The sequence below is a fragment of the Poecilia mexicana genome, unplaced genomic scaffold (genome assembly GCF_051168715.1).
Source record: "Poecilia mexicana isolate PSO_F unplaced genomic scaffold, ASM5116871v1 scaffold_15, whole genome shotgun sequence".
NCBI lineage: Eukaryota > Metazoa > Chordata > Actinopteri > Cyprinodontiformes > Poeciliidae > Poecilia > Poecilia mexicana.
In genome coordinates, this window is record NW_028263384.1 from 7,484,568 (window position 1) to 7,502,288 (window position 17,721).

Genomic DNA, 17,721 nt, shown 5'->3' on the forward strand with positions numbered 1-17,721 from the left:
GTCGTACAAAAGGAAGCTGACATCTAGACTATCTATCAAGTTCCTGAAAATCATTGTGAACACAAACAGAAAGAAGGAAATAAAAAAAGTCATCTACGTATACCGTACATAAAAAGATGTCAAAACCTACATTTCTGATGCACACATGCCATAAACTAAAGTAATGTGCAATATCTGACATTGCTAACCTGTTACAGGAGATGCTATAGCATGAAAAGCATTGATAAAACTCCTGTTTTCTAAGTCACATCAAAGTGACATGGCAATGTTTCAGTAGCCAGGAGACCTCATTTCTTCTCACTCCCTAAAAGTAGAGCAGAGCATCTTTGTGATGTTTATTACACGAACAAAGCATTCCTCTGGCAAGGAATTAAAAGAGCCAATTAGCGACTACATCATGCTGACTCTGCACATGTGGCTGTCTTTCATCAAGCTGTCATTTAATACTGAAAGTACTCACATAAGTGGTTATACTGGTTTTATTGGATATTTTTTCACTCTATGTTTATGGGTTCAACAACAAGAAAAGCATATTTACATTCTGTATTCAAATCATGCAGTTTTGACTTGTACTGAGCTGGTTAAAAAAGCTTCTTACACGACAGTAAGACAGTCATGTGCTGAGAAATTCTGCACCAAGAACCAGAGAAGCAGTCAAATCCTACGGTGGGCTGGATTTGGCCCACGGGCCTTTAGCTTGACACATGTGAACTAGAACAACGATTCGTCTTCATACAAGTGTGATGAATATTTATGAAACACATAGTTAACAAGCTCAAACAGGCACATCAGTTTTTGCCTTGTCATCATGGTGAAGTGGAAGGTAAAAACAAAGCTGTTCTGCCTTGAGTTTTCATGAGTTAGCTAGCTAGCTAATTCAGCCGTACTGTTAGCTCCAACAGTAATTAACAACTTATTCTGACTGAATTTCAAAGCTTAAATCTAGTTTTTTTAAAACAAGGCGAAGAATGGAGGTTATACAGGAGCCTGTGAGATAATCTAGAAAAAATAACACTTAGCTTTGTCACCAGTAAACCAGCATTTTATTTCTGTGCTGTTAGTAGCAAAGAAAAGGATTGTAATAAACAATTATAAAACCACAATTCGGTTCGACTGATTGGTTTACAGGGAAAAGATTTTCAGCATGAGGAAATGCCTCATGCTTTTAGAGAATGAAAACTGTACTGTAGAAGAAGTCGTTGTCTTCAATGAGCTTAGCTAAACCTGCTCTCTCCATAAACTAATCTACACCACATAGCTTTGGTTGGATTACAGAAAAGCTAATCTGCATTGCAAACATTCACTTGCAATTTAACTTCTTGGATTTTATAAAGAAGATTACTTGTAAAACAATACATGAACTCAAAGAATTATTGGATTTCAGGTGAACCTGGAGTTAGTTTTCTGAGAAAGTGACTCAATGTTAATATGAAGGCAAAGGGCTTTTTGATTTCCTAACATCATTTTCATGCAAATGTGATCATTCTTATGTCCTCTTTTCAACTTCAAGTTTTACAAAACTCAGAATTTTTTTTTGTCAATTTGGACAAAATCTTTTACAAACCCCAAACTATGAACTATGTTGAGTACATATGCATTTTAATTCCTTATTTTGTTCCTCTTCTCACCCAATTTTTGTTGCTAGTATCCTCCAGCTGAGGCACATCTAACCTGGTATGAACTTCAAGTCTTTACAATGGGTGACACCAAATATAAGGGTTGGTGAACGTTTAAAAATAGCAAGCCACTGCAGTTTTACAGCACGTTTAAACTCGCTTAAAGCCGTTATTAATTACGGCAGCAATCTCCACCGCATGAAATCTGCCAACCAGAGCAGAAGACGTAAATAAACACACAAGTGAGCCTTTGTGCATCCTCATTCCACCGTACCCTCACTGAATTTGAACTCATGATCCTGCTGTCAAAACTAATAAAAACTACAATTCATCTCCAGACTCATTATTCTGTGAAAGAGTTTTGATCTATAGATGTTCTGATAGTTCTCTTTCATGCTTGGCTCGGCTGCGTCTGTCCATTCATTTTGTTGCAGTGTGTGCACAGGTGCGCCTGTTTATATCTGCTTACCACGTCAGCTTGCCTGGCCTCCTCTATATAGTGCGTAGTAATGATGACAGAGACTTTCCCTGTCTTCACAATCTCTACCAGATGTTGCCAGATCCTAAAACCAAAGATAAAAAAAATAAATAAATAAATAACAACGTGTTACATAACACCTGACCTGTGCACGAATGGAGATTTCCTGGTAAAGCAGGCCTGCTCCTTTACCAGCAGCAGGCCTGCTTCTGGCCGTCTGATCCGGCCAGACCGTGTGATTACGCAACTACGCCGCAGGACCACCCCGCAGGGCTGGATATTACAAAAGAAATGTCCACCTTTCTCAGGAATAATCCAAACCATTGGTGCTGACCTTAAGTGGTGAAACTTTTCACCCTTCTGCCAGGTCGCAGCTGTCAGTGCACCATTACTATTAGCAGGTCAGCAGAACGTTAGGCATTTACCGACGCTATCGGTGTGAAGGTAATACAATCTGTCCTGATTATCTTTTGGAAAGATAAACTGAACTTCAATCTGTGGACAGTCATAAAAAGTGGCTTCAGACGAATGAACTAATCCTAAAATTACAATAAGTTATCACTGCTGAAAATACTTAGTAATAAATTATAGTGTATTCGTCGCTGCTTATAATGACACAAAACTTATAGACATATAAGTTAAGTGTTCACGTTAAACAAATAAATGGAAGGTAACTCTTTAGGCATTGTGTTTGTTTTTATCTAGTTTATACTGCAAATATTTTACTGCACTGGAAATAAGACAAATTTTGAGCAAGATGTTGGAGTTTGTTTTAAGTCAATAATTCCTTAATATTTGTGAAAATGTACCAGATCCTCTGGCAAATTACTTATAGATTCACTTATAAATGTCTATCTGCCAGTGGAACTAGTATTTTTTCTTTTAATCAGTATTAAGGAATTATTGACTAAAATTAAGCTCTTATCTCACTAAAAAAGTTACTTGTAAGTTAGTTTTGTCTTATTTGAAGTGTACTAAGATATCTGCATTTGAAACTAGAAATAAAATACTTAGTGAGATTTTGGTTTTTCAGTGCAGCTCCAAGGGGCCCCATATGAATAAGCAGGAATACATGATAAAATGAATATATGGATGTTTTTGACATCATGATTGTCTTGAAATTCATTAAGCATCAGAATAACATACAGCTGTCATTTTCCCTCATGTACAAGCATAAGTGTTAAGTAAGCATGACCTGGTTCCAGACACGTTTCAGTTGAGAAACCCAGCAAATTTTCCATCTTTTTAATGAGATGCCAGCTTAATATTCTCTTATCTCCACCTGCTGCTGTGCACTGCGAGTTAGTGTGCTGAAAGAAATCTTTTCCCCTTGCTTACAGTCATGTAAGCAGATTTGTTTTTAAAGTGCTGCGTGTCCAAGAAACAACTTCATCTGACTGAGCACTGAAGAAAATCTTCTAATGATAAAGAAAGATAGAAAGACAGAAAATTAGAACTGTTGCAGCATTTTAAGAGGAAATTCAAGTGTATTTTGTGTCTGTAAAAAGTTAAGAATAAATTCACAGAAATGGCTCATTTTCAAAATATTTTATATATTGCTATAACGAAAGGTTTCTGAAAAATTATTAACTCCTTTTAGTTGATCAATAGTCGTTTTGTTTAGTCGAAACTTTACCTTTGGTGATGTACACAATATTCTGGATTGAACTAAAAACACATTTTGTTTACAACCTTTGGTCAATTAAACGCTTTACAATTAAATACTGAAATTAAGTAAGGTAAAAAAACTGTGAAAATGAAAATGAAGTGGCACTGATGCTTAACGTTATCATACTGAGAGAATATCTCAATGGCCCACGCCTATGTTCTGCAGATAACATAGAGCACTTCGGAGAAAAACAAAACCCACGGCAATAAACTTAATTTGATGACTAAAGCAATCAGCTACAAATTGATATTGTGATATAAAAGGATTTAACATAAGGTTTTGATTATTGATTTATGAAACCACGTGGTTCCAAAGAAACATTTTCCAGCTGATAAAGTTGATATTAGAGTTTGATGTAAATACTTTCTTGCTCATCTTCTCTCAAGCTTTTAGAACTGAGAAGATATTCATCATCGTGTCGAAAAAGATTTATCAGATCATCTGTGCTAAATTTAAACTTATCACCAGAAAGGAAAGAAAAAAGATATAAATAAGACATTTGTTTAGAAACACAACAATCAAAAAAAAGAAACTATTAATATTACTTCTATGTAAAAACAAAAAACAAAATAAACCTAAAATACAAATCCAGTCCAAATCAGATATTTACATACATAGACAAAGACATTGACTTACACAAAACTTTTAGCTTTGCTGAAGTTTTGGCATATTCTTGGAATGAGATTAAAAATTTCTGATGGCCACTCTGCTGTCCTTAACCTACTGCAGGGTGTCCCCCCAGTGTAATATAAGCCTGGCGGGCCACCAGGCTTTATTTGTGCCCCCACCAGGTTAAGCATTGCTTATTTATTTAAGTGTGTTTTTTAATGTTTGCATTTTTTTAGGACTTTATAGTTGGTGTTCAGGTATTAATCTTCCAGTCTTCCAATGACACATAATTATCAAGTGATATTCAAAAATTTCTTGTCAACTTTAAACATCTTTTAACTCAAAAACACGACGGGCTGCTGGATGAATGACTGCCCTACCTCCGCTGTGACACTGGGTTTAGCAAGTGTTCTGGGGGAAACCTTATGCTGTATATATAATATTGCTTAGGGTCATTGTACATTTGAAAGACCAATCTGGACTCATATTGTAACTTCCTGATTGATATGTTGTGACGCTCTGATGTGTTGTATTTTGTATGAAGTGCACCAGTTTCTCCTGTTGCAAAACATGCACACATGATGATGCCACCAGCCCATTTTGGATTTGGGATGTAAAAGCCATGACAGTTCTGAGATCATCATCTAAAGGCATTACAAGCTTCATGTGAACTTCTGACTTTAAAGAAAGTGATAGGAAAATCTCCCATAACATCTCTAATCTCTCTAGGATTTAGTAAATAGAAATAATTTTGCTAATGCTAACTGAGCTGAAACAGGAAAACTTCAGTCTGATTTAAATGTGAGGAAAAAATGTGATGTGTTTTTATATATATACAATGTATGCAAATATTTGGTTCCATCATTCCTTAGGGATTTATACCCAGTTGGGCCTCAGTTGTATCCAAATAAGATGTCTCCCTTTAGTGGGTTGTGTTTGTGTAAGGGCATCTGGAAAGTTCCACATGACTGTGAAGTGCAGTCTGCAGACCTGCTGGGTGACTCACAGAGGACAGACAGGCGGCTACATACTTGGCTCTAAGCACAGGGTCCACTCCAACCGTCGGTTCATCCAAGATGAGCAGCTCAGGATTCTGCAGCAAGGCAGCTCCGAGAGACACTCTCCGCCTCTGACCCCCGCTGTGACACACAGGGGCAAAACGTGAGAAAAAAAAATTCAGACAGGAAGATCCTTCTCCAGTGTCGCCGGTTGTTTCGTAACTGGTTGATATTATGCATGCCGCTCAATACAGAGGAAGGCGAAAAGGTGGGAAGCTTCCAGAACAAAACGGTCAAGACAAACCTGCCTGATGGGACTGAGGTAAACAATAACTAACCACAGGGATGACATCATCAAAAAACAACCTCTTTACATGTGATATTTAGCAAATCACAACTGAGCAAATACATCTAACACTGCATTTTAAACAAATATGAGACTATAAAATAATTAAACACATGAAACGCCATTGTAAAGGCTACATATGGAGCATATTTGTGCATACCATACATATCTTCAGTGAGGCGTGTATTATGGACTTTCCCATATTAGGCCACAGCATTCACACCCGCATAATATGACTTCTTTACTTAATAAGGTTGAGTAGCAGGGAGACCAGAAAACACGAGCTGAAATAATTTAATAATAAAAAGAACAAGATGAAGACTAACTAGTCATGAAATACATGATTTGATCATTTTTTTTTAGCTTTTCAAAATGAAGCTTCATCCCTTCATCTTCTCAAAATATTATACCAGACGACACCAAAACAAATTTTTACACCAAATTAAAGAGAAATAAGAAAACTTTATCAGCATTAGAACCGTGGTAGAGCTAATACAGAACACAACGTGAAAAAAGTGAAACTTAATGAAATATAGTTTTACTAAGTTTAAGTAATAGTAAGTCTAACAAGGGCTTTCAGTTCTGTCAACACTGCTGTGAACATAATAGTCATAAAACGCCCAACGGCAGCGTAATTTAACTTTCCCCGAGCGCTTATCAGACAAACTCTGACTGCTTTGTTGCTTTACAGCCTCTCAAGAGACGAGATCATGTTTGTCTGCCTATGTGGGTTCACTAATACAGATAATTCGAGGTTCAAAGTCCACAGCACATCATTAACTGGCTGCATCGTACGATAAAATGCTTTTAGCCTCAACCAGGTGGACATCCGAGTGCGGGATCTTTAAAGTCATTACTAGATGTAAAGTGCCTGTAAAGTGGTAAATGAGTTTTACCTGAGATTTCGGACTAGGCTGCTTTTCTGAGGTAGATGCAGGAAGTCAATAAGGAAGTTCATGCGCGCTTGGGTTTCCTTCGATGTCAGGCCATGGATTCGTCCAAAGAAAGTCAAGGTGTCGCTAATGGTGAACTCGTTGTACAGCGCCAGTTCCTGTGCAACACAAACAGACCCGTGTTGTAACTTGTTTCATGTGTTTTTCTAGACTAGAAGCAATAAAACCCTGTAGGTTCCACTTCAGCGGATGTCTGGGGATATCAGTCTTTCCACATGTTATTGCATGATTCTTTTCTGAACACACAAAACCATGAATTTTCATGATAGCATACAATCACTTACAGTATGTTTATTCAACGTGTTAAAAACATGACTAAAAAGTGTGTGCTTTCACAAGATAAGAGCTTTTGAAGTGATGCTCTGGTAAAGGCCTGTTTGGTGGGGCAGTTGATGTGTAAAAAACAGGGTCAGGGTTCAAATCCCAGCATACAGGAAGCATGCAGAATGCTTCCTGTATGAAGTATTCTCCTTGTGAATGTGTGGTTCTCTCTTGGTGCTGCGACTCCCTTCCACAGTCCAAAAATATGCTTGTTAGGTTAACTAGTCGGTCTGAAATGCCTTTAGCAGTAATTGTGTGTGACTATGGTTGTTTGTCCTACCTGTAAAACTAAAGATTTCAAGTAACAAACAGGTAATATCCTACCTGCAGTTGATAACTCTTTTTGCATTGTTTTTTCTGTATGAATGCTGATTAGTTTAGACAAACCCTTTTGGATCGACCTATAAACTTTTACCACAATGAATTGGTGACAAAATTCACGTTCTGTTCCGAGTATGTTTCCCACAGGAAGACTACTGATGGCGCATGGCCCCCAACCTCCATTTCCTGTTTACTTAATCATCAGCTTCTGAGTAAATAATCACCCAATGCTAACAGCGTTATTAAAAATGTTATAAAACAGAGTTTGTGAACATTACCATCAGCGTTTTGCGTAATGTTTCAATATGGTAGAAGTTCACTTTGATTGCAGCCTGTCAGGCTAGCTGTTTTCTTCATCTACAGCAGGAATGTCAAACTCAGTTTCATTTTGGACCATATCAAAAATCTGATATAGTCCAGTTAAAGGGCTGGCTGTACCAGAATATGTTGATAAAACCAACTGTTAAAATATTAATAAATAGCTGTCCCTCCAGGAATTTTTGATTGTTTTTGTGGTTTTTTGAAATCAAAATCACATATTCTGTGATGCTAAGTTAGAAATATGTGTAATATGTTTTTCATGATATTTGTGCTAATGTATGATGTTAAATGTGACTTTTTAGCATTTGTCTTTCTTGACATCAGAGGCTGCAGTCAGTTAAACTCAATGTTTTTGACCAAAAAAATGTGGAGATCTGTTAATTTTGTGTAAATTTTTAGGATTTGTGAAAAACTGGAGGGACTTACTGATGTAATTTGGAGTCTAGAGGCCACATAAAGAGCTTCAGCAGGCTAGATTTGACTCCTGGGCCTTGAGTTTGAGAGCAGGTCATGAAGGTGGAAAAAGAGTGATGTACTGCAGGTCAGTTATTAACCACTATTAATCTTTAACTAGAACCTGATATCTAAAAAGTTAGGAGTAACACATTAAAACCTTCACCGAAGCAAATTTGATCATTCAAAGATGAAAAAATGCAATAACCATGCTTTAAATGTCATTTAAATATACAAAAATAAAGCAAAGATTAAGACTGCATTTTCTTAAAAAAAAACAACACAAAAATATCCATATTATTAGAGTATACAAACAAAATATTTCCCTATGACATGACATTCATGTGGTTTGCCATTTATTGGTGACATCTCTTGTTGAGTTGTAAGAAAAAAAATATCTTGGCATCAAAGAAAAGTAACATATTTCATATGTCAGTTCTTTCTCTCTATATGTGTCACACTGTGTGGATGAACAGGAAGCTTAAGGTAATATGAGGACAGATAGCATGCATGCAACTCCCCGGATCTGAACTCTAGTTTGACAGTAACGAGTTCACGCTGCAGGTTCGCATCGCCTAGCAACACAGGCTAAATTACTGAAGCCCCAGAGCGAGGCAGGGATTTTTGGTCATAAAGAGCAGCTCACTGATATAAAAGCTGGATCTAGAGTTTTCTGTAAAAAAAAAAACACACCTAAAATCTTCCACACTCCTACACTTACTGGGGTATCTGTGGATTTCTAACAAGCTAAAAATCAAAACCTTGTCCTAAGATTGACAGCAAAATGTGACAGAGTTTTATTTTCCAATTTTTTTTGAGTTAATGTGTTTGTTTTTCAAAACATTCAAGACTTTTGAGTAAATGATTGTAAGGGAGCCGAGTGTTTACGTTTTGCAGTTTACCTGCGGCATGTATCCAACCATCTTCCCTGGGACCTCATGTCCAGGAAATGCAGGCGGCTTCCCCAACACAGTGATGTGTCCTCTTGATATTTTCAGTGTTCCCACAATACATTTTAAAAGCGTCGTTTTTCCACATCCGCTGGGACCCAAAAGGCCATAACTGCAAAATAAAATCATGAACAATTCACACATTAGCGTGAAACTAAAGAAGATTTTTACGTACAAACAAGGTAAAAATAAAATAAAATCTACTACTAGCACATTCTGTAACATTTTCCATAGCACACATTTTGCTTGGCTTATCAGGTTTGGATGCAAGTTGTGTTGAAGGTGATCATGTTAGATAAACTAAAGGCTTTGGTTGAGATGTAACCAGGAACCTGAGGGACCTTGTCAGGTGTGGTAGAAATGTTGCGAACCCCAATGTTGCTAGGTGACTGAGTTTTCAGTGCAGACTCTCAGCTTCTGTATATTTTTGGTGTTTGCTAAAACACTGAAAATTATTATTTTATCCATCTACATAAATATGAAAAATACTTAACAACAATTAAAAATAATTCAATAGGTCTTGGTCAGAGTGCATGGTTACAAAATGTTTTGTTTAGGTAAATGAAGAATGTACAGCGATGAACCCGAAAAACTTGGCGAAGAGGCAAACTGATTAGTTGTTTTGTAGCATTTAGTAAAAAAAATGTATAACTGTTGTGCTATAAATCATTTGAATTTTTAGTAAACATGCTATTTTGTTATTGTTTGCTAGTTTATCATAGTTATATCACAATATTTTCTTATTTTGCTTAATTTTAAGAGTAGAGATACAAGGGTAGCTTAGCTACGCTAAATGGAGAAAATGGCAAGTAAACCCTTTTAAAATTTCATAATGAGTAGACGATCCTTAAGTATTTAGAAGTAAAAATGGAAGACGTGTTGTAGATTTATTTTTATTTAAAAGAATATGATGCTCTGAAAAAGATAACTTGAAATAAAGTTTATGGAAATTATTCAGGGCAGTAAATAATTTAGCTCAGAATAAAAGTTTTAAAGAGCAAATAGACTTAATTGATCTATTTTTACAGTAAAACATATTCCAATCAGAGTCTTAAATTTTTTATTAAAAACTGTTTTAGTTTTTAGATCCATTAATGCTTCTAAAACTTAAAAACATGTTTATGGCAAGACACGCTAGCAGTTTAGACTTCCTGGGGCTGTTTTCAAAGGCTATTCCCTATCTATTTCCCTAATATTAGCTTTAATTACATTTTATGCTACTCTAATAAAAAAAGATCCAAGCTCTTAGAATTGTTCATGTTGTTTTAATACCCATATGGATGAAAATATTGTCATCATAAGTTTAAAACAAGGTTTCTGTTTTTTTTACACAATAGTTAAAGCGGCAAACAAAAGTTGCCAGGTTTGAGGATTGAAAGTTTGATTTCTATCATTCTATACTAAATCAAGACATACTGTCACAGCATACTTTGCATATTCTTAAGATCAATAGTGTACAAGAACAAATGAGTTCTTTTACCCTCGCTAGAACAAGAGCAAGTCCTAATGAACTAAAGTGCAGCACTCTGGGTTCCTCATAGTTCCCTCTTTTGGCAGCGTTTGATAGTTGGACACCGCAAGACAAAACGTTCTCAACAGAATATGTGCCCAGGAAAACTTGTAAAAACACCTCAAGCCAGGGTTGCAAGAACAAAGTAATGTCATTCTTCTCTTTCAGCCCTGGGAAGGAGAACAAAGTTGCCTGTTCTTAGAGCATTGAGCTTCACACATACTTGGAATACCCTAATGACTGTTGAATGTTACATCATTCTGTTGAGAAATACCATGTCATAATGATGATGTGTTATTTTCAGTGAACTGTAGTTTAAGCAGCATGTAGTACAGTTTAGATGGTCTGTCTCAATGCAGCAGACAAGTGAGGTATGGTGCAAGATGTGATTATTGTGCTAAATGATTTAACACAGTCTGAAGACGTCTTGCAATGTTTGTAAGGGACTTAACTGGTATGGTTCTGTACACTGAATTTGAATCATTATTTTGTGCATGTTTGAGGTAGATAGATAAGAATCCTTGTTGACATGGTGTCCATATTTATTCTTTTCTCTGCAGAATCAGTACATGAGTGACCTGTAAACTGAACCTGTACATATTTATGAGTGAACTGTACTTTTGTCATTCCAAAATTTAGGTCAATGTAGAAAAAAAGTCAATGTAAATCCTCTATCACTGGGCACAGAAATGACAAAGACAAACAGTGGCGACAGTAAACAAAGGACAGAAACCAGAAGCTAATTTTTACAAGAAGCTGAAGGCTGCGGTGTCACAGAACAGTATGTTTTCTTTGCTATCTCATCTCTAACTCTATTAGCACTTAGGAGGGATGGAATTTTCCTCTTTTCACAAAAACCAGCCAAACAGTATGTACCGGCAGTACGTTGATTTCTAAGCCGGAAGGTGACGAGTTTGGCGACTGATTAGTCAAATGAATGACAAAAGGAGAGGGCGAGCGTCCTGCCAGCAGCTCCCTCGAGAATGCAAACATCATTTGCATGGTGAGCCATCCTTGGATGACTAGGAAGAGTACTTAATGCCTGTCAGTGCTACAAGGAGAAATGCACAATCAAACTCTGATGTAGACCAAAAAGGTTGGTCCACCATAAACCTAGGTTTCAGTTCGACTGAAGTGAACTCTAGCAAATCTAGCTAGTGGGAAAATTTTCTCATGGTCTTTTAACAAAGACAAAAGAGAAATCCTACAACTGCTAATTTCTCACACCACTCAAATTTTGTTTACATTTCATGAAGAAAGTGTTGTTTTCTTCATTGGTTCTTGGTGCAGTGCAATCACAAGCAAGGCGGTAAACAGGTTTTTCAAAGGATTCAGTTTGTCTGACACGGTGCAGATTGAAAGAGAACCTCTCTAGCTAAAAATGTAACAAATATTGTAATTTTGGTTCTCAATCGAACCGAGTCTAATGGACCGTCAGGTGTGAAAACCCCTTAAGAGTGAGAGTACTCACATCTGTCCCTGTGGTACAGTCAGGTTAAGGTTGGTTAGGACCTTTAGCTTTCCATACGACCGGCATACATCTCGGCACCGGATTGCAAAGTTGTCCTGTGCAGCAGGCAGAGACGCTTCCAGGTCTTTTTTCATGTTTCCCTCTGTCATCTGGAAGAGAGTGGACAGTTTATTAAAGGACATCAGTGAAAGTTCACGCTACGGATCACTTGCCCTTTGCTATATCAACTCCTCATCAAATATTTGCACCTTACAATCTGTGACTCAATCTGTGATAAGACTGAGACTTGAGTGTGTGGCTTTATCTTTGCAAAATACCTCAATTCAGAAAACCTTTGCACATTTTTTAAAAACTGCAACCAATTTAAAGCAATACATTGATGGCATTTTCCACTGCAGATGCAATTCAATTGCTAAAAACAAGAACTAGAGTTTTTTTTTTTTTTTACAACGAAGCTACCCAAAACATACACTAGGTTTCTTTTTTTTTTTTTTACATTTTTTACTTGTTGTTTGAGCTACTGTCCTGGCTTTGTGAAAGTCCGTTGCTAAGACAGAAAGTATAAAATCTTCCACAGTGCACCAGCATTCCTTGAATTGCTTCATGTTTGTCTTTGTGTGCATATTTACAAATCCCATGTTTAAGATGGAGAAAAAAATGCCACAGGAGCACATTTTTACTCACGTTTTGGCACATTTTGGTAAACGTATTGTGGCATTGTTTGCCAAACGTAAATCAGTTTCATTGGTGCTTTGTATGAAAAAGCAAAAATATTTCTGCACACGACAAATTTATTTTGTGGAAATGCCCACTCGTTTTTCAAGTTACAACATGCATTTTTGTCTATCTTGGCAAATATTTACAGAGGTGTTTTGCTGCTGCTTAAAAAGAAGCTAATTTCACTTGTTTCACAAAGAGGCTCACTACTGAAATTATTAATTTTGAGAAACTCCTTCAAGCATATTTTCCATCATTTATTATGAAGTAAAGAGCATGCTGTTGAGGGATACACAGACAAAGACATTTGTTTTCACCAATCATTTTGAACTCTGTAATAAAATATGTTCTTCTTTTCATTAGATTCCTACAGAATTAAGTATGAAGTTTTTAGAAAGACTGTTTTTAAATTGGCCAGCAGGTTTAAACCTTATCAAAATCTACAGTCAAGTGGGGAAATCATCAGAAAAATAAGCCATTTAAACAAAGAACAATCAATTTTTTTATATCAGCTGAACTTAGGTAGCAGTCTGATCAGATTGTGTACAGTCTGCACTCGGTCAAAAGTATGTTTGGACTTCTTCTGTGGTTACAATATGTACTAAAAAAGTGTCGGAGAGGAGTTGTGTTTTGGAACGCTGCAATAAGGTCAGCGTGGTTATTTGTCTTATAGAGACAGGAATGCTCAGATCTGAGTTGTGTCTAGAATAAACTTGCCCATATGTGGTGAATTGGTCTGGATGGAACAAAATGAAAGCTGTAATTTGTAACTTTCCGTTCTTCAGTTTCCTCAGTCTGGTAAATCAGGTGTCTGAAGGACAACAAGCCGTCTGTTTCTGGAACCTTTTCTTTTCTCAGAGATTTATTAATCATTTCAATGCCTAATGCTCATTAACACTAATATTGTGTCACTCATTCTACACAGACTTTAGTTTTACAAAGGAACAAAGCCCTCATGACAAAGATTCATTGATATAACTGGGACATTTTCCTTTGTTTTATGTCTCCCTTGACTTTCACTTAAGAAATAATTTTTTTTTGTTGATTTTCTGCTTAAATTCAAGACAAAAGAATGTGTGTCATCGACTTCATGTAATGCTTATTGTGAAAATATTCCCATCTGTGATCCAGAACATGATGTCCCCAATGGCCTTTCTATGAATGCAAAACCTAGTGGAACATTTAGATCGCTTAGAAAAACATATTTCATTTTTTTATGTGAAAGTTAGTTCGAAAGTTTTATTTTTATTTTTTGGAGCCGATGAACAATTAGACAATTTCCCCTTAATTTGCTTTGATTGGATCAGCAGGACCAATACAGAAATATATTGTTGTTTTTCTTCCTGATCGTTAAATTCGACAAAATTAATACTTCTCAGAGTTTTCATTCTATAAATGCATCAACCAATGTCTTGTTTTTGGTGCAGTATTTGTTTTGCTTCATAGGCATGTCTAACCTTTACACAAGTGTATTCACAGAATAAACATGTATTAAAATTTGCAGTTTATTAACTGTTAATGACATTATTTTTCCCCACTCAATATTTTCAAAGTTTTATTTGTACTCTCAGACGAATCTTTGTCTGAAATAATGGGCTTTAAACATATGAACTTTCACTCCTAAAAGGACAAAATAAATATGGATTCAAGCGGTGCAAGACACTCAAACAGCTTGCTTGAGTTTCATTCTTACAGAAGCTGTTCTGTTCAAAGCACCCTGATGCAATCTGCTGGAAAAAAACAAACCTCTCTACTTCAGGAGGCGGTCACCAAACCACTTAGGGTGAGATCTAGGTCCATTCTTTCAGAATTTGTAAGCAGGAACCCAAACTATGTTGCCCCTCAACCTGAAAAGCAGCAGACAAGCATCACGTCGCAAAGCACCTACTGGATCGTACTCGGACATTCCTCGCAATATGCTCGCATCACCGCCTTCCAGCCATCAGGACACAAATTATGTGGTTCCAAAAACAACCAGGAACCCAGCAAGCTGTAATCACAGCATTTCTTTTGCTGTTTCCCCCCAACTAACTTCCTCCTTTAATCCAGAATCTCTCATTTTCCAGCAGGGAGATTAGAGGGATTGCAATGCATAATCTGGAGCATTTGCTCGGTCTAACCTTTGCCACTGTAGCCTAAATATTTCATCCTTAATACACCTCTGCTCTGCTTAAGAGGAACCCTACTTTTGCATACATATGTAAAATTAAACTGCATAAGAAATGTTGACATTGCATTGCTGATGAAGATTTGATGGAGAATTCCAGCAATAAGACTCACCCAGCAGAGAAGACGTGGGTAGAAAGTGAACGGTGCAGAGGTGTCAGAGCAACTGACTCCTGACTGAGTTCTCACTCTGAAGACATTCAGTTAGTAGCATGTGAACGTCAGCTGACACAAATATCTCAACTAAGTTGAAGGACAGGTTTTAGTTCACGAGCCAGCAGGTGGGGAAAGGCATGCTTCCTTCTTTAATAAATATCCAGTTAGAATAGCACACACATGCACACATGCGCGAACACACACACAGCTAAATCTAACCCTTAACTTGAAAACAATGCTTCATTTTATGGGGTCCATGCTTTGTGTCCCATAAGGACCAATAGGTCCCCACATCTTGGTGTTTGTCAGGTGAACACATTTTGCTCTTCATCGTTCAGCAGGTGCCTTCCAAAGCACCAATTTGAAAATAATAATAAAAATAAAAATGATGAAGATGACTTTTTAGCTCCTAATTTCAGATTTTGGTCCGAATCCAGGTGTCTTTGCTCCAATCAGAAGACGGGTTGTAATTGATGGGAACACTGGACTGGTTCTCTGCACTGTGAGAACCTACTTCCTCCCTCTGATACTGACCTAAGTGAACCCAACAGGTCTGCTCTCATTCACCGCTCGCCCCGCTGGGGTGATCAGGAAGAATTCCTACCTCTCCTGCCAAGTTGTTGGGGTCTTGCGTCATCGCTAGGTGGAAGAAAACCAGCTCTCCTGCGTAGACTCTTTAAAAGGCGGAAAGTCGTGGCCAGTAAAAGAGAACCGACTGCTCCGAGGTCGGCCAATCACAAAGTATTTATAAGCTGCGCGTTGGGCCGACCCTCTACTTTCACTTCTCCCCCTGACATATCAGCGCGTCACGCAGGATGTGAGCCACTAATGTCTCTCTCTTCCCCTCCACGCCATTCAACACCACCTGCGATAAGGCGCATCCTTGCTCCCTTTGCGCATAAATCTATTCATAAATATTATTCCTAGTTGAGAGAAAACGCCAAAACACGACACGGCTGCTTCTGGTTGCGTGCATCCAGCAGAGTTGAACTCCATCCCGGTGCAGCGGTGCATCAAGGCCCGCTCTATAGAAGGAGGAGCGCCTCGATGCGCACCACAAGCATTTTTTTTGGCGCAAATTTTCTATTTTTTAAAATCAAAAGCAACTTACCAGCTGCTCCCGCATCTCGGTGGAGTCTGCTGGGCCGGTGATGGTCGCATCTTTCCGGCCGGAAGCCTCCGCAGCCATGGCAGCCGCAGCGAGGAGGAGGAGGAGGGGAGGGAGCTGAACACCGGACAGGAGACTGGATCTGTGCAGCAGAGAGCGCCACAAAGGGGCGACAAGGAGAGGCACGGATGGGCTGCGGGATTCCCAACTGCTTTCTAATAACTGGAACATATTCAGGAAGGTTATTTGTTATTTTCACCCACAAATGATCATATAGTGCATATTTCCATATCAGAGTTGCCGTAGAAGAGACTATGACAGTAAAATTTCCCGTGTGACCTGAACATTTTTGGCAAACTTCTATGGGAGACTGGGGTAAAAGTTAGCTGTGGCGGGCAAAACTGACCCCGCAGCTAAGCTACTATTTCGACTTTATTTGTGCCCACAGTTAAAATGCTACACTTCTATCTTCGTTTCTGACCTCATGTCGTAGCTCATATAGCATAATTGATACATGGAACAAATTTTAAAATATATATTATGGTCTAAACACATTTTTTAATGATTTACTGTATTCACTTTCAAGTTTGGAAGGTGTATTTTAAGGAATAAAACCCTAACCCATGGTGATTACCTTTACAAATTTTATTAAATAATGCCTTCCTCCTAACTATTTGGTCACATGATCAGTGTTTTTTTTTTTTTTACTGTTTCCTAGCAACAAAGGGTAGCTCTCCCCTAGGTATTTTATTCGAATTTTTTTTTCAATACAGCAACAAAAGTAGGACATAATTTTGATGTCGAAGGGGACAGATGAACGGTTTTCAAAATGCTTTACAAATAAAATCTGAAAAGTGTGGCATGGATTTGCTTTTATTTCCCCCTTATGCTGATTTGTATGAATGAAAGTGCAGTCAACTTAATCTGAGAATAAAGCCTGCTGTTCTGTGAAGGCTTCAAAGGTTTGTTAGAGGATGTTAGTGGAAAAACCAGCAGACAAGTAAAGAATAAGCTAAAGTTATGTCATAAAACAAAGATTGGCTTGTTTCATTCAGATAAGACCAAAATTTAGCTTTTTAGCCAATGTTGAAATACTTTGTCAGGGTTAAAACTATCACTAACACATCATCTCCAAGCTGAAACATGGTATTGGCAGGATTAGGCTGTGGGTCCAATGTTTTTCAGCAGAGACATAGAAACCAGTCAAAGCTGACTGGAACGTGTTTATTTCAGGAAAAAAAAAATATGTATGTTTTCCCCCCAATATTATAATGACTAATAAAAGTTTACATCAAAAAGGCAACTTTTTAAATGTGTGAACTGTCATACTGGCTGAGCATGTGTAACTCTTAATGACTCAAATGAACATGAGGATCTATTGGATTCATCAGAACGACACACGGAGGAAACATCATGAAAAGACAAATAGCCTCTTCCCTCCAAACATCACCGTACACATGCTCACATGTCGTTCCTCAAGCATCGTAATGATACCAGGTTCTTCACAGAGGAAAAACGTGAACAAAATATTATCAACTTTTATACAGAGTGTCTGTAA

General features: G+C 37.5%; 1 protein-coding gene across 2 annotated transcripts in view; it reads right to left on the bottom strand.

Annotated features, from left to right (window-relative positions):
- abch1 (ATP-binding cassette, sub-family H, member 1) overlaps positions 1-15,849 on the bottom strand; it is a 37,689-nt gene extending 21,840 nt beyond the window's left edge. Inside the window, exons 1-6 of one of the 2 annotated variants that reach the window (XM_014980170.2) lie at positions 15,660-15,849; positions 12,017-12,165; positions 8,988-9,147; positions 6,613-6,767; positions 5,404-5,511; positions 2,086-2,179 (exon numbers count right to left, since the gene is read on the bottom strand). In XM_014980170.2, coding sequence (XP_014835656.1) covers positions 2,086-2,179; positions 5,404-5,511; positions 6,613-6,767; positions 8,988-9,147; positions 12,017-12,165; positions 15,660-15,692 — 699 coding nt within the window. In that variant the 5' untranslated portion in view covers positions 15,693-15,849. Of the gene's footprint in view, positions 1-2,085; positions 2,180-5,403; positions 5,512-6,612; positions 6,768-8,987; positions 9,148-12,016; positions 12,166-15,013; positions 15,632-15,659 lie in introns of those variants that run through there. The other variant, XM_088012831.1, reaches the window with a different exon arrangement.
- Between the last annotated feature and the right edge of the window lie 1,872 nt (positions 15,850-17,721).